The following is a 17502-nucleotide window of genomic DNA, read 5'->3' on the forward strand; positions in this document are numbered from 1 at the left end:
TGACTTGACTGTCCGTATTTTTTGCCTGCCGCATGGATTATGTCTTTGCGTTCTGAAGAAAGTAAGGTATAAAACAGCTCATCTCTATAAACATTGTGATCCAGGTCTGATGCAGTTTTATTGGAAGCCTGAATGTGAAATAAAAACCTTTTTTTATGAAAAAAAGAACCATCTCTTATTTATTCAGCTCCTTGCTTATCCTCCAGAGGGCAGTAAATGACAATCCCCAAGCCTTGAAAATAGTGTTCTCTTTATTGCTGTTGCAAATAATTGGATTTCAGCAGTTCCCAGCATAGAAATAATTGCCACATGTAATTTGAAAGTGGACTTCTATTAACTGCAAGAATCCTTCCCTGGACATACAAAGCAATTCTATGACGTCTACAACAGTTAACACTGAGACTGAGGAGGAGGAAGCTGGCAGACAATACTATCCCCTGTACTGGGCTGTAAGTAAGAAGGCAGGCAGGTGGGGCTGAGAGCAGACTGAAGATTGTGTAGCAGTGCCCCATTTGCTCTAATGGTCCAGCCTTCGCTGCAGCCAGATCTCACTTTTTATATGCATAAGCAGCAGTAATCCCAGAATCCTTTGCTGTTTCGCCTTTCCAGTTCAAATCGCCTCGTCGCAAGTCTTACTGTTCAACCAAATCCCCACAAACTTCTATCAGTATCAGAAGCCTCTGCAGCTTCACCTTTTCCATGTCAGGCGATGATGCCATGTGGATCTGTGTGCTGTTTTAAAGGACCCTTCTGGTGACTTTACTATTAAAAGACCGAAAGCGGCTGCACACATTATTTGATTAGACATAAGCCTTAAGATATCTTAAAGAGTACAGTGGTACCTCAGGATAAGTACTTAATTTGTTCCGGAGGTCCATTCTTAACCTGAAACTGTTCTTGACCTGAAACACCACTTTAGCTAATGGGGCCTCCTGCTGCCACCATGCCACCGGAGCCCGATTTCTGTTCTTATCCTGAAGCAAAGTTCTTAACCTGAAACACTATTTGTGGGTTAGCAGAGTGTGTAACCTGAAGCCTATGTAACCCGAGGTACCACTGTATATACACACTCAAGTGTGTCATATGTGAATGTGACAAAACAACAAACAGATTTATTACCAACACATGCTTGTCAACTTCGTGTTGAGTGGTACACCCAGGTTTGAGACTGCATAGCACCTCAAATGGCCTGATTTCTATTTTGATCAAATTTTTAAAAAAGTGTTTCCAAAGGGTCAACATAACACACACTATTCCAGAGGCAACTGTACCACTTTTAAAAGGTCTTGTAGTAAAGATAAACATCTCTTTGCCACTGCTACTGCTTCTAGGCTTCAGGTCTGTTTGTTGCCAAGTTGCTGCCTTTGTTCATGGGACAAGCCATCCGGAGAAATCATTAATCCATGCCCAGCCTTGTCTTAGTTCCTTGTTCCTTGTTCCTTCTACTGGCAAGAGTAAAGTGCACTGAACAGAAACTAGAGAAATACAACCTGCAGCCATGGGCGATGGCCAGGAAAGCAGTTATGAGAGGAGAGAATACAAAGCAGGTATGTGGTGGTCTTTTCCCCCTATAGATTGCTGGTTTGATCTGGGACTGATTGGTCGCAAAAATCCTCTAGCTTTTGAAATCTGTTGTTACTCTACCACTGTCACTGCCTGATCTGGAAGCATTGTGTGCTTCTGCAAACGGAATCCTGGAAGGGGTTGGAATGCGATTTAATTAAAAGTATATCTGAAAGCGAGAGAATGGAATCAGCTTCCATTTGCCGGGCCACTTTTTAAAAAAAGGACTTCTGAGGAAAACTCATCAGCAGTTGGGGAACCTCTGGTTCACTATAATCGACTTTTCAGGAAGGGGATGGTATAAACATATCAGGCCCTCTTAAGGAGAGATGCTGTGGAACGTGACAGCGAGCATATAGATAGAATCTGGGGCCTTCTAGTGAAGGGCATGTAATGGTAATAATAACAGCCCCAGAGCTACAATTAATTAATTAATTTTATAATGAATGATTTTAGAGTGTTGTTTGTGCTGTACTTTTGTACTGTTTTATTGTTGTTAGCCGCCCTGAGCCCGGCTTCGGCTGGGGAGGGCGGGATATAAATAAAATTTATTATTATTATTATTATTATTTATTTATTTATTTATTCCCAGAGTGGCTTAACAATCCTCCTTCACAGGGAAATGGGAACTGTAGCCATGGGAGGGGAATAAGGAGGTATCTGAACAATTCTCAGCACCCTTAACAGTTCCCAGAATTCTTTGGGGAAGCCATGACTGTTTAAAGTGGTGCCATAATGTTTTACATGTATGGTGTCAGTGTGGCCTAGAAGGGGTCAGCAAACTTTTTCACTAGGTCCCTCAGACCTTGTGGGGGACCGGACTATATTTTTTTTGGGGGGGGGATGAATGAATTCCTATGCCCCACAAATAACCCAGAGATGCATTTTAAATAAAAGCACATATTCTTCTCATGTAAAAACACCAGGCAGGCTCCACAAGTAACTCAGAGATGCATTTTAAATAAAAGAAGACATTCTACTCATGTAAAAATGTGCTGATTCCCAGGCCATCCACGGGCCAGATTTAGAAGGCAATTGGGCCGGATCTGGCCCCCGGGCCTTAGTTGCCTACCAATGGCGCCTAGATAGTATGTTGGATTTATCTATATGCATGCATTGATAGCTGGTGCAGGGTGCATTGAAAATGGGCTGCTGCTTCCTGAGCCATGAATGCCTCCCATCTTATTCTGCTTCCTCTCTCCAGGGTCCAGCTGGGGTCGCCATGGCCCGCCATCTCTCTATCTCCAGCTGCCAAGCAACCAGACACTGCGTTTCCGTGGCAACAAGGCAGCGGCCTGGGGAGCCGCTTGGGAGGGGGCATCCAAACCTGAGGTTGACCCTCAGGAACTTGTCCCGGAATTTGTAGGAGGGGAGGAAGAGGAAGACAGCAAGCCACTGAAAGAGCTGCCCCTCTGCCTTGAGGAGAAACGGAAGCTCAGGTAGTGCCAGGACGCCTGGGTCCTTGAGAAGGGGGTGAGGACTGATACTCAGAAAACCCAAGGTGCTGCAGGCTTGGGCAACCTGTGGCCCGAGGGCACATGCAACCCTCAGCTTAATTTAATGTAGATGTTGACCTTATCTGCATACACACCATAACATTTAAAGCACATTCCCCTCCCCAAAGAATCATGGGAACTGTAGTCTACCCCCTCACAGAACTACAATTCCCAGCACCCTGAATATCAAATGGGGGTGACAGAAAAAGAGGGAGAAAAAAAGGAGATGGCCCCGCCCACTTGTGGTTCTGACCAAACCTTTTTTCTCTGGCCCTTCCCCACCATCTGTATACAGCCCCTGACAGGAAAAGAAGACCCCAGGTTTTCCAAACATTCTCATGGGGCAGAGAAAAGGGAAGCAAGAACATCTGGGAAAGAGAATAAGTGTTTGATGAATTTCTTCTAAAAGACAGGTGTGCCCAGTTGGGGAGGGACACAGGTTGCAAGGGGAGGGTACTACACAGCAACTAATGCTTAATCTATAGGTCACAGCCACATCCATGTGAAGCACATGGCTTTCTCCAAATAACTGCGAACTGCACTTTGTTCACTGGGAAATGTTGGGAAGTGCTCTGTGGAGGAAACTACAGATCCCAGGGTCCTTTAGGAGAAGCCATTTGCTGTGTGGATATGGCCTCCGTGACACATGTGTGTGGAAAATTAATTCACATGTAGAGAAGCTGAGGGGCAGCGTTTTATAGCATTTTGAGATATGGTGCTGTATTAGTTCATGTCAATGCTCTGAGGTTCCCAATAAGCCACCTGGGCTCTTTTCCTCCTCCCTGATCCTCCACCCCTTTTCAAGAGTTCTTCAGCAGCAAGCAGCCAGCAGGCTGAGCGGTTGGGAGCTCTGGCATGTGTGGAAGCGGAGGACACTCCGGCGTGTGAGGAGCCAAGCGAGCTCAGCAGTCGCCTATGGAGAGATGTGGAGGAGCACGCTTCGCCACATTGGAGGTATGGGGAAGGGGCTCTTAAATGTTTAGTGGTGAGGGGGACAGAGTAGGACATGTTTTGTGTTTCATGGGCTCCGACTTGTCATCTTCTCTCCGCACAGGCCAGTTTGGAACAGGGATCCAGTCCTACTTTAACTTTCTCCGTTTTTTGGTCTTGATGAATTTTGTTGCCTCCCTGCTGGTGGCGGGGTTTGTGATTGCTCCGAATGCGGCCTTTGAAGCCTTGTCGCTCAATCGGACAAGTCACCAGAACAGCAGTTTAGGTAAGCCATTGAGTAAGGAGGGATCCTGATTAAGGTAAGGAGTTATTTAACTCTTCAGCAGGAGCTGGGCTTCCAAGGTTTATTGAGGCATGACATTTCTCTTCGAACAGGACTCCTGTGCCTTGGACAGCTGTGTAGGAGGCAGAAGTTAAACAGGTGTAGCTTCTCCATCACAGCATTTCTGTGGTGTGTGACCTGGTGTATTTCTAAGCCTGTCATGCTTGTCAAAATTTTTTTTTTTTTAAATTACACCCCACTGGGAAGGGGAATGGAGCTAAGAGGGTTGAATCACGGACTCCAGGAACCAGTTCTGTAGAAGGGAAGGAAACTAATTTTATTAGAAAAGGGGTACTACAAGCTCAGATACTTTGGTCCTGGTCTTGTTATTTTCTTTTTGAGCCCCTAGGCAGGAATGCGTTATGCTGCACTCAAATAAAACAACTCACCCCTCAAACTCTGTAACAAAGAGACCTTATTTTTGCATTCAAAAATATATTATGCAAACACTAATTATGTTTCCACATAGTTACCTTGTTCTCCATGATTTATTGAGTTTTTCTGATTCAGATCTGAAATAATGGAAGCAGACATCTGTCGTGTGTGCATGTGTTACGGTGATGACATAGAGGAAAAGGAGTAGTAGGAAAGTATGGAAACATCTCTGTGACACTAAGGGCTAGGCACTTATTCTAAAAGTTTGAAGCTGAGCTTCTCCAGATCCTCCGTCCCAGGAATATATGCGAGATATTGCACCTATCTACCAAATCCACGGAATGTACAGCCCTATTCTTAAAGCAGATCAAAGTATCTCCCTTTCCACCCTATCGGATCCCAGGACTCTTGGGTTCACCAAGAGATTAACAGGGTCTAACAGGCTAGAGTGTAATAGGCTTCAGGACTCCTTGATTCTGTGGGAATGGGAATGGAACAGGGACAATGATCTCTTCTTTCTTCCCTTTCAGTGAATGAAGCTTGTCTGGCTTACAACCCCACACCCAGAGGCTTGGTCAGCTTTTTTTCCTACCTAATGGACCTTCTGTCAGGCAAGGTGAGAGGCTGTATCCCCAAGAAGAAACTGTGGAAGGCTGCAGCAGTGACCCATTTTCAGACTTGGTGTTCATTTCTCTCCCTGACAGAGTTTCATGGAGCTCACCTACCTCTTCTACGGCTACTACCAAAATTCAGCTGTCGATTTTATCGGCTTCTCATACAACTGCCCTCTGGCGTATGTACTGACAGCACTCTTCTACCTCCACTTCTCCCTGATGTGGATTGTACGGAGGTGAGGGCAACTTCAAGTCATCTTCCACACACGCCAGACAGAGCTCCAGCTCCAGGAATCACCTTCTTCTTTCTCTCCTACCCACCTTCCATAGATCAGTCTATTGCCTCAAACGTAGCCTGGTTAGTGAAGATGCTTCCCTCGGATCCTACAGCAACAAAGTCTTTGCCGGTTGGGATTTTGGCCTGGTGGAACGCAAGGCAGCGCAGTTAAAGCACAACAGTATTCGCTACGAACTGCGGGTAAGACAAAGCAGGCAAGCCAGAAAAAGAGCTTGAGGCTTGCTAGTTGGCATTTAGGATTTGATTTCAGGGGTCTAGTACAAGGTCTACTCATGGCCTCAGGCAAAGATGTAGACAAGGATGGGGAACTGGATCTGGCCGTCAGGATAGATCAGGCATAGGCAAACTCAGCCCTCCAGATGTTTTGGGACTACAACTCCCATCGTCCCTAGCTAACAGGACCAGTGGTCAGGGATGATGGGAGTTGTAGTCCCAAAACATCTGGAGGGCCGAGTTTGCCTATGCCTGGGATAGATCATTATCTCCTCCACCCACTGTGGACCAACTTTGACAGGTGAGCAGCAGCACCCATCTGTCAGTCACCTGACATCACCGTGATGTCACACATGATGTCAGACATAGGGCAAGTAGGTGTGGCTTGGCTGAAACGGCCTGGTGGGCCAAATGGGGAACCTGGTGGGCTTAATTAGGTTTTCTCCTCCTTTGGCTTAGATCCTCCCTCACCTGCTTTGCTCCAGCCCTAACGGGAGGAAACCCAAAGCTCATCTCCCAGAATTCCCACGTCACACGTAGCTTGATCCTATCTCTTCCTAATTCCAGTGACAAACTGTTCTCTGCCTGCTACCCTCAGCTAGAGATTTGTCACCTTTCCTGAAGTCTACTTCAGGGAACCTGTGCCACCACCTCTGATTTGTTGGATTCCAACTCTTGTCAGCCCTAGCCAGTATGAACAGTGGCCAAGGCTGACGAGAACAGGGGTCCAATGACATCTGGAGGGCCAAAAGCTCCTCATTCCTGGTCTAATGGGTGCCTCCCCAGACAACTGGAGAGAGATTCCTGCCAGAGTCACTTGAGCTGATGAAACATCAATTGTTCCTTCTGGGGTTATTTGCCTAACAAAGCTGGTAAGTAGCCACCAACTTTGTTAGGCAAAATAACTCCAGTACTACAGTAATTTGGTCACTAAAAATGGCAGCTAGGGTTGCCATCTCCCACCCCACATCCCCTCAAGCTCCAGTGCTTTTCAACAGCTCTGTCAAGAGGGTGAAATTCAACAGGTGTAGTTTTCTACCCAGTTCTACTTTGCATGCTGCACACTATGCTTGTTGAAATTTCTGCCTAGTTTGGTGTTGGTTAAAAGCTACCAGAGCTTCACCAAAAAGGTGGCAATGTTAAGTACATTTGCCTTCTTAACTCCCCATCGAAGCACTGCTTTTTAGCAGTTGAATGGCAGGCAGAAATTCAACAGAGGCATCTTCTTCATCTGCATCTGGCTTTATTGGATTTCAGCCTGCTTTTCCCCCCACCCTGTGCTGCAGGGTGGGACAGCTGAAAGCTGCTAATTGCATTTCAGCTTTTGACAAGACTTGCTAGCAACACATAGAACAAGCGCTTTGATGGCTTTTTTTTTTTTTTTGGTCCCTGGAGTTAACTAATATCCAGAACAAATGAAGATTTGGATAGGAACAATCTCACCGGAGATGCACACTGCTTATCCCTGCCCCACCCAACACCCTAGGGTGCTCAAGGGTCTCTTTCTCACCTCTTCCTCCCCATTTCCAGATGGATCTAGAAGAGGAGGCAGTTCGCAGGCGCCAGGCAGAGATGACCACGGCACAGCGCACCAGGCTCTATGTCCTCCGTGGGGTGCTTAATATTCTGGTTGTGGGTCTGCTAGGAGGATCTTTCTACTGTATCTACCTGGCAGCGACATATTCCCAGTCACTTCTGGGAGGGGTAAGGAAACGGCTCTCACTTCACACGCAGGAGGCTGTGACGGTCACTAACTTGGATGCCTCTAAAAGATGATTAAGCAAATTAATGGAGGAGAGGCTATTGATGGCTATTAGCCATTATGGCCATGCTTTGTCGCCATGTCAGAAGCAGAAATGCTTCTGGATACTCGTTGCTTTAAACCATAGGCAGGAAGACACTCTTGTGCTCAAATCCTGCTTTCTACTTCCCCATGGGCTACTGTGAGAACAAGATGCTGGACTAGGTGGGCCATTGAACTGGTCCAGCAGGCTCTTCTTATGTTCTTAAGCTGAGGCATGTGGGTGATATTCCTGGGTTGACTCAGCACCATAGCTGTCAACTTACAGATTTGAAAATAAGGGACCAGCAGCCTCAAAAATAAGGGATCAGCAGCCAAAATAAGGGATTTTCCAGGCACAGGTATGTTCAATTTCTGAGCCCCTCCGAGCCAAAGGCAGAAAGCCCAGCCAGCAGCCAAACGAAGCCTCAAGTGGTGGTTCCCACAGCGCAGCAACCCGGCAAAGGGGATGCAGCAAAGAAAACCACCGTCCCCTCTCTGCTGGGAAGCGCTGAGCAAAGGCGAGTCCCCAGGCAACGTGGCCGGGCACAAGTCATGCAAGCTCCACCCCCCAGTTGTTCTTAGGCTCCTTATTGGGTGAGCAACACAGCCAAGCAACACAGTTGGAGCCTCCCTCCTCCCTGGCTGGCAGGGAGGAAGGGAGATGAGCTGCTTCCTTTGAAACCCTGTAAATTTAAGGGACATCATCAATAAGGGACAGCAGCGGGACATGGCGCTGGGATAAGGGAGTTTCCCACCAAATAAGGGACAGTTGACAGCTATTCTCAACACTAGCCTTCCCATTGTCTAGATGAACAGTCCAAGTACTGGGGGGGGGGGGGGGGATGGACTGAGATTCTGCTTGCAATGGCTCTGTGTCTTTAACAGCTGCACAGCAGGCAGAAATTCAGCCAGCATAGCTTTGCCCATCGGTGCCTCACCACCTGCCTGCTGAAGTTCTGCATGTATGAAGCCCGGTTTCTCACTCTCGGAGAAGGCAGATACAAACCTTGCTCCATTTCTCACTGCAGCCTTCTTGCCCCCAGATTAACCTCTCTCTTTCTCTCTCATTCTGCAGACAGACTCCCAAGTCAAAGGCCAATTTGTCCTGGAGCTTCTGGTGGCTTATCTCCCGTCGGTTGTCATCACAGCTGCCAACCTCATTGTCCCAATGATCTTTGAGATCATTGTTCAGCTAGAGAAATACCCGCTCAGCTTCCAAATCAAAATCACGCTTCTCAGGTACAGGAAGTGCTGAGTCCTTGGGAGTGCCTGGGACACACCAGCCTCCTCTTGCAGAGGCACCTGTAGCTTCCACCTCTGAGTGACGGACAGGACTGGATTGAGCATCATGCTACGCAGGCTATAGGGTGGGAGCCAAGGCCATCAGTTCCCCTTAGTGAACAGTAGGGAGCCTGTCTGGATCACAGTAGCCCCTGAATTATTTTCAGCTCTGTTCTGAATCATAGCCAGGGCCAGATTAACAATCATGCTAAGTAAGTCGCAGAATGGGTGCCATTTACAATGTTTCTGTGAGATCTCCATTGTCAGCCATTGCTTCCTGCAGTTCCTGAATTCTCTTTGCAGGAACTGTACCATCATAGCCCAGGGATCATGCCTGGCTAGTGAAGTCAGGCACTAGTTGAGGGCTGGGTTGGCTTCAGGGGCCTGAGACTAGGCCCTGAGTGGGGCAGACGGTCAGTTCATGCTCTCATTTTGCATCAGGCTCATTCAGGCTGCAGGCAGCAAGGGCCAACAGAGCTGGAACATAACAAAATTGCATCATACTGTGAGTCTGACCATGGGTCCATCTAGCTCAGTGCTGTCTACACAGACTGGCAGCAGCTCTCCAGGGCTTCTGATGGAACTCTTGTAGCTTTACCTAGATTTGCCAGGGACTTGAACTTTAGAAGACCAGGAACAGGCCATCTCTCCCCCACCCACTCACCATTTTCCATGGTCAGTTGGCAAACCTACATATCAATCTTTCTGTCTGATAGGAGCGTCTTCCTCCGTCTTGCAAGCCTGGTGGTTCTTCTCATTTCTCTCTGGAGCCAGATCACCTGTGGTGGAGATCCACAGAACCCTGAGTGTCAGAAATGTGGCTATAACAATCATCTCCATCCGGTGAGGTTAGAGGGAGACAAGAGGTTTGGAGCCAAGACTCCTGAGTTCTCTGGGTGGAGAATGAGTGGGCTAGAAATCGGGATGCCTTAGTTCCCTAAGAGGAGCTAGAATTCAGCTGGCAACTGCAAGAGGTGGTCCTTCCCTTGCGGGGGCAGAATTTTGTCCAGCAGGGTAGGGATCAGGAACCATGATATGAAAGTTTAGGTAGCTTAGAGAAAGGGCAGTTCTCAACTATGATTCCTCAGTTACTGTATATGGGAGAGAAATTGTGGGGCTCTTTGAATGGAGCAGAGGGGAAATAGATAGTTTTAAAATAAGATAAAAATATTGAGTGTTTTCCCTCCTGTCCTTCCAGTGCTGGGAGACCTCTGTGGGGCAGGAAATGTACCGGCTGATGATCTTTGACTTGCTTGTCATGCTGCTTGTCATGCTGTTTGTGGAGTTTCCAAGAAAGTAAGTGTTTGATACCCCCCCCCCCATGTTAGGTTTACTTGCTTTCTTATATCCCACCCTTTGACTAGAGTCCTCAAAACGACTCCCAATGTTTATAAAATACAATTGACACACCATGGACCATATGCTAAAAAAACCCCACTACAACCAGCCCCAATGGAACAAGTGCCTCCCCATCTGATGTGCTTTCCCACACAGCATTGGTATAATAACATGGCCAGCATTAAATCACTTGGTTTGGAGATTTGTTTAATTTGCTGGTGGGGCTTATAGTGGGGGACAGCTTTTGTGTCCTTCCTTCCTTCCTTCCTTCCTTCCTTCCTTCCTTCCTTCCTTCCTTCCTATGTATGTGTTTAGTTTGGCCTGCCAGCTGAGAACGGATTGTTTCCACACCAAGAATTCCCATACTGTCTGTTATTTCCTCACTTGAATCCAGTGGATTCACTCTGTGGAATCAAGTCAACATTGTTGCCCTCTGACTGTATTCCACTGCTTTTGTGTTGTTCTCCTATCTTTCTTCAAACCTGCTTTCTCTGCCTTTCTTTCATTTAAAATGCAGTTACAGCACCAACCTGTTCTATGTTCTAACAAAATGCTATTGAAGCTCTTAAGGGTTACTGTGGCTTTAAGGAGCAACTTCCTCCTTACCCCCACTTTCCTATTGAGCATGGTAATAACATTGCCCGATGACAGCTTTTTAATTGCTTCCTAATTATAAGGGGAGAAGTGGGGGAGCTTCCATTACTGATTTCCCCTCATTATTATTTTCTTTTCATGTTTAAATTATGAGATAGAGCTCTGTTGAAATAAAACTAGCAATAATAAAGTCTGCTACATCCCAAGACAGGAGTCAGAATGCACCATCAGACTTGATGTCATCCCTGTGTTTGTGTCATGTAATAAATTACTTTGGCTGCAGTCCCATACCCTTATTGGGAGTAAGCCCTGCAGAACCCAGAGGGACTTGCCTTTTGAACACATGCGTTTAGGATGGCGTGATTTTCCACACAGAGTAATTAAAATACAAACAATAATGTTGGTTTGTTTTTGTTTCTTCTTCCCACTCCCCACATCTGTTATGCTGATGTTTAGGCCCTTCTATCCCACACTAACCTCATTCACTCAGGCTCCGAAAATCTGAAGCAAGAAAGGCTCAAAAGCAATTTTAGTATTTTGTATGAAAATGGCGTTTTCCTAGCATGCATCCCTGCCTCAGTTCCTGTACCTGCCAGTGCTGTTTAAAACTTGTATACATTTCAGAATAATTAGTATACTATATAATAAAACCATTCCCCACCACCACCCTTGGGAAGATGCAAGCCTAGCTGAGTGAATAGCAACCAAGGGTGCCAACTTGAATAAAATATTTGGGAGGCTCACCTCGCGATCACAATACTCTGTGTGCATACATCATTTGAATGGCAGCGCCCATTAACTTTGCGGGAGCTTAGCCCCCTCAAATGTTTTTTTTTAGGGTGCTCAGAGGGAACTTGGCCCCTAGGAGTTGGCTCCTATGAAAGCAACAGAGTCCTGGGCACCAGTGGTGTAGCAGGTAGGATGTTCTACCTGCTAGGTAGACCTAGGAAGACCTAGATTCCTATCCTACCATGGCCATGAATCTCAGTGGCCTTGGGCCAATCACACAGGTTGTTATCTTCAACTTAAGTTCTACTCAAGAGTAGGCCCACTGAAATGAATTAAGTTATTCATGCTCATTAGTTTCAATGGGTCTCCTCTGAGTAGGACTAACACTGGATACAGCCCTTTCCCAGTTTTCTTCAACCTTAGGTTCCCAAATATTGCTAGACTTCAACTGCTGTCATCCCTGACCATGGGCTATACTTACTGTGGATGATGGGTGTTGTTGTCCAACAACATCTGAGACACCCAAGGTTGAAGAACACTTGGACTTAGCCAGACCTACTTCACAGGGTTGCAGCAAGAATAAAAGGAGGTGTGGGGTGGACCATTATTTGCCACTTTGAGCTTCCCGGAAGAAATCTGTAGTATAAATGGAATGAATGACTGGAGGAACAGGAGAGCACGTATTTGTGGCTGGGCTGCAGGTGTCAGATGCCGCCTGTGGGATCCATGCCTGCCTTCAGCTTCTTTTCTTTGCCTTCTAGGTTGCTGGTGACTGCCTTCCCTACCTGCCGCTTGCTGAAATTCTGGGGGCAGCAGGAGTTTGTGGTGCCTGGCAATGTCCTGGACCTGGTGTATGGGCAGACCCTGTGCTGGACGGGGGTTCTTTTCTGCCCCCTGCTGCCTGTACTCAATACCATCAAGTATATTGTAGTCTTCTACTTGAAAAAGGTGACCCTCATTTAAAAGTTATGAATGTTCTCTGGCTATGAACTGGGCAACCTTAGTTGCAAAGGATTCTGGGACATGTTCTAAGTGGCACACTTAGTTCAGTGCGCCATCTGGTCAGGCCTTCAAGGATCACAGTGGGAGGGTCTCCTGAGCTCTTTTACATTTTCTTCCATCTTCCTTCCAGCTAACCCTCTATGCCAATTGTCGTCCGGCCGAACGGACGTTTCGTGCCTCCAGCTCCAACTTCTTCTTCCTGTTGGTTTTGCTTTTGGGTCTGGCTATTTCCTGTGTCCCTGCCCTCTACAGCATGTTTGTGTAAGTATAAATGCACCCCCTCTGAACCCAACCGCCTCCCAATAGCTGTAATAGAGCCATTTGCAGCCACAATTGTTGTTCGCTGCTGGCACATCTTGTGTCTTAAATCTGACTGTGGGGACTTAATGTGCTCCTTTGTGCAAAACTGCTTGCCCCCGCCTCTGAAAAAGGGAAACCCAGAAGGGCTGGCCAAAGTATAGTGAAAAACCAACACTATGTGGCTTACAAGATATGCACATGGGCAGTCAGTGACCAAGGTCCTTGCAATGAAGGACATGACGACAGAATTAGAGAATTAAGAGCCTAAATGACTGGCTGCTCCATAAAGAATGGAGGGCTAAGTAGAGAGTTTGGAAACCATTAACGCAGTAGGCTTGGTAGGGTCTGCAGCTCAGTGTTGGAGAATGTGCTCATCATGCCTGGAACCACCAATTTAAAAATTATTTTGCGATGGGAAGAACTCTGTTCATCTAAAGCAGGGGTGAAGAACCTGTTGCCCTCCAGATATTCCTGAACTACAACTCCCAGCAGCCCCAGCAAAGTTAGCCAAAGGCCAGCAATGATGTTGTCCTCCACTATCTGGAGGGCCAAATGTTCTCCACACCTGATCTTGGACAGCTTGGTGTCAGTCTGAGTAGGCAGTTCTGAGCTAGAAGGACAAATGGCCCGGCTCTGTAAAAGACAATTTTATACTGCTCCCTCATCTGAGTGAGAGAAGTAACTGAGCAAGGATCCCTTTGCTGTTAGATCTGAAGTTCCCCCCCCCCAAAAGATCTTGTTATGGGTTTGGAGGGTCAGTATGGATGATACCCATGGGGTCCTTTCAAATCTTATGTCTGTAGTCTTAGAATCTATGAGAGGGAACCTGCTGAATCAGTCAGATTAGTCTCTTTGTTAAAGGCCTTGGTTGGACAGTTAAGTAGTGCAATTTGCATAGGATAATAGAATCATAGAGTTGGAAGGGACCCCGGGGGGTCATCTAGTCCAACCCCTGCAATGCAGGAATCTCAAGTAGATCATACATGGCAGATGGCCATCCAGCCTACCCAAAGAGGAGACAAATGAGTGAGCCTTTTCCAACCTCACCTTGCTGGAGGTCGTCGTTATCCTTGTAGCTGTTTCAACAGACAACTGGCCCTGCAGAAGCTGGCAATATTTTCATGGTAGCTTTTGATGCTTTTCATTTGTGTTAACCTTGAAGTTGCCCTTCACACCTGCCGCTGCCAATTCTTCCGCTTTATCCCTGCTCTCTCTCTCCTCCAGTTTGCCTCCTTCGAAGGCCTGTGGTCCATTCCGGGGGGAGCCCACTATGTGGAACACTGTCAGCAGTGCTATCTCTGAGTTACCCCGCACTGCCCGGGACTTCTTTGGATATGTGGGCTCCATAGCATTTGCTGTGCCCTTGTTCCTGCTATTGAGGTGAGAAGGAGCTGGGTATCGGAATGGGATGCTAGTGTGGTAAGGTTCAGGTATGGATTTGAGGAGTAAAAGAGAGAGGTCTTCTGAGTCCAGAGTCCGTCTTGTGGAATGGAAAACACTGATTTATTTAAATTCTTTTTACCCCATTGTTAAGGTGCAAAAGACACTCAGCATGGCAGTTTACAATGATCACTAGTAAGATGGCCCCTCTCCTCAGGTTTACAGTCTAAAGAGCACAGCACAAAAGGAAATAAAATTGGGAGGGAGGAGGAAAAAAACCAAACACAGGTGCTAGTTTTAAGTTACAAAGTTCTTTGGAGTTCTTTTGCTGTGTGGGGAAGCAAGCTCTCTATGGTTGATCCTTCTCTGGTTGATCCCCTCCTTGCTATTCTTCTTTTTGGGATATGGAGGGAGCAGCCTCACAGCGCAATGGTCCCCTGATGGCAGAGACCATTGTGTGCTGTCTTTCACCTGAATAATCTCAGGGGAACTGCAGTGCCATTGCCACCTGTCTCCTCTCATCTGTCTTTTTTCTTTTTAAACCTTCCTAGCATCCTCATGTTCTTCCTCAAGGCACTGGCTGACTCCTACAGCTCTGTGGTCAAAGGCCTTAAATGGCAGCTCCGTTTGGTAAGTGGTTCCTAACAGGTTGGGATAGCCAGTGTGATGCCTTTCAGGTGCTTTGGACTGCAACTCCCACCTTCCCCATCCAGCATGGTCAATGGTGAGGGATGATGGGAGTTGTACTCCAACAATATCTGGAGGATCCCACATTGTCCACATCTGACAAGGGTCACAGTTAAAGAATGGGTGGGTAGTGCAATCCACTCTCAATCAATTTTATTCTATTTAGCCAAAGGCCTTTACAATGGACGACAGAGAATAAAAGGAAACTTTAATCTAAAATCATAAAATGTAGCCTGTAGCAGTTTACAGCATCAAAAGAAATTTACAACATAAAAATTTAAGATTGGAGTGCATTCACATAGCTGGAACGGAGCTTCTTGGCTGCCAGTGCAAATTTGGCTACCTGGTGTGTAATATATAGATGTTTATCTGCTATGACTTCCACTGTCACTTCCTGTGCGGATCGACCTGGAAGCCAATTAAGAATTGGCGATATAAATTTTCCTCCAGGCGTTGTATACAAGGGGCAAATCCAGCGCTGACAGGTTCAAATTGGCAGACTCAGAGGAGGAAGAGATTAACAGTGTGGTGCACACATTGATAAATGTTTTGGAAACTGAGATAATTTCCTCTCTGTTAATTCTGTTATCAGTGGCCACCAAAAAAGTTCAGTGGGAGAGATTCAGTCTCTGGCTTCGTTGATAGTAGGGCTGGGAATACAACGGCCACTTAAGCATCAGTCAAAGAGAATACACTGCTTTGCATAAAGTTTACACATGCATAGATCAGAGGTGAAAAATGTCTGTCAAATGCAGCCCTTCAAGCCTCTCTCTGGTCCTCAAGTCTCTTCCCCAGGCCACCGCACACACTTACCCTGGCTTTTGACACTTGAGGTGTATGCTTTTAGGACTCAACTTACTATCTTCTGCCAGTATCAGGAGGAAACCTCTGCTGCCAGCCACAATAACCAGTGTGATGCTAGAATAATCTAACTTGCTATTCAGCAGTTTCTTTAAAGATGTCCGTCCCATCACTATCCTGGTTGTGTGTTGAGGGGGGGGGAGATATGGGGGAGAGAGAGAAATTGTGGTAGGTGAACTCCATCCAAAATGGAGGGAGAGGGGAAAGGAAACCTAGTAGCATCCTCTCACCATCATTTCCAAAGTTGAGGGACGAATTTTATTTCTTCTCCCTCTTAGAAGAAAGGCAGATCTCTTTTTTTTATTATTAAAAAGGAAGATTAAATGCTGAAAAATGTTAGTGATTATATGGGCTCCTTCACTCAGTGCAGTATAGGAGAGATGATGAGATAAGTGCCATTGTTTTTAATTTTCTCTTTCTGTCCTTCAGGAGGGTCAGGACAAACTTTTCCTGGTGAAACAGATCTCTGAGCTGAGCCAGTGAAGCAAATGGATGCATAATGAGAGCTCTCTTCTTCTCATCAGAAAGAATGTTAGGATATCACTGATTTTGGCAGTATTGCTTCTGCAGATTCCATCAGCTCTGTTCTTCGATGCTGGATTCCCTGGCTTTTTCACCATTCTTCATAGACAGGACTCTGACCAATTTTGCTCTACGACAAATGTATTGTTATGTTTTATGGGTGCCAGAATGGTCCCATGTACACAGATCCTTGACCCAGCTTTGAAGTGAAATGCTGCTAGATATGTAACTGAAACAAGAAACAAACACCTGTTGGGAATTAGACTTCAGTGCTGCAATGAACCAGAGAACCATAGCTCAGTGGTAGAGCACCTGCTTTGCATGCAAAATATCTGAGGTTCAATCCCTGACATCTCTGGGTAGGACTGGGGAAGAGCCTGGTCTTAAAACATGGAAAGCAACTGACAGTGTAGACATTACTGGGTAGATGGATTGATGGTGTGGTCTTGCCTTAAATCCTGGAAATAGGGTTGCCATATTTCAAGCAGTGAAAATTTGGACGGAAAAGTTGGCAAAGTTGTTGGACATAGGGCAACCCTACCTAAAAAGCTACAGTTCAGTCAGTACAGACTCACTAGACTAACTTGGAAGAAGGCCGCTTCCTGTGTTCCTAATAGCTAAAAAATATGTGCCCCCCCCCTTGGAACAATGTTTCAATATATGTAAATGTTATGCATATTCAATAAAATTTTATGCAATTTCTTAATTGGGTGACAGCCTACTAAGAAAGGAGACTTTGCACATTAGTTCAGGAAGAGTTGGGACATATTGAAATTTATTTGTTTACCATTATGTAGTTATTATGAGTTCACCTGTGTTTTCTTAATGTATTTGATGAATGGTGAGTGGCTTTGGAATACTGGTGCTGAGGACACAACTGTGGCTGAAGTAGGGGAACTGCCTGCTTGGTAGGTGCACCCACCCTGTGGAACGGCCTCTCATCAGATATCAAAGACTTAAAAAAATATATGCATTTTTGTAGACATCTGAAAGCAGCCGTGTTTCTGGAAGTTTTTAATGTTTCATGTTTGGTTTTGTCCCTTTATATTTTGTTGGAAGCTGCCCAGAGCAGCTGGGGTAGCACAGTCACATGGGCAGAGTATAAGAAATAAATTCCTCCTCCTATAACTACACAGGGCCTCACATGCAATTGATGGATTCAAGTACAGTATAACACATAATTGAAAACGTTT

The 17502-nt window shown here is 46.1% G+C and overlaps 1 protein-coding gene across 2 annotated transcripts; it reads left to right on the forward strand.

The window, feature by feature from the left end:
• The first annotated feature begins 398 nt into the window (after window positions 1-398).
• TMC4 (transmembrane channel like 4) lies at window positions 399-17011 on the forward strand. 2 transcript variants are annotated; one of them, XM_080977608.1, is made up of 17 exons: window positions 399-753; window positions 1332-1547; window positions 2768-3002; window positions 3865-4013; window positions 4114-4275; window positions 5238-5323; window positions 5412-5557; window positions 5652-5799; window positions 7363-7536; window positions 8691-8854; window positions 9613-9739; window positions 10095-10192; window positions 12319-12505; window positions 12690-12820; window positions 14084-14239; window positions 14791-14869; window positions 16217-17011. In XM_080977608.1, exons 2-17 carry the CDS (start codon window positions 1499-1501, stop codon window positions 16268-16270), a joined length of 2145 nt encoding a protein of 714 aa, XP_080833734.1. In that variant the 5' UTR covers window positions 399-753; window positions 1332-1498; the 3' UTR covers window positions 16271-17011. The 2 variants fall into 2 exon arrangements, with proteins under 2 accessions (XP_080833734.1, XP_080833735.1); XM_080977609.1 differs by lacking the exons at window positions 399-753; window positions 1332-1547; window positions 2768-3002 and adding an exon at window positions 3043-3472.
• The last annotated feature ends 491 nt before the right edge of the window (window positions 17012-17502 follow it).

Source organism: Podarcis pityusensis (assembly GCF_964106645.2).
Source record: "Podarcis pityusensis genome assembly, chromosome: 13".
Lineage (NCBI taxonomy): Eukaryota > Metazoa > Chordata > Lepidosauria > Squamata > Lacertidae > Podarcis > Podarcis pityusensis.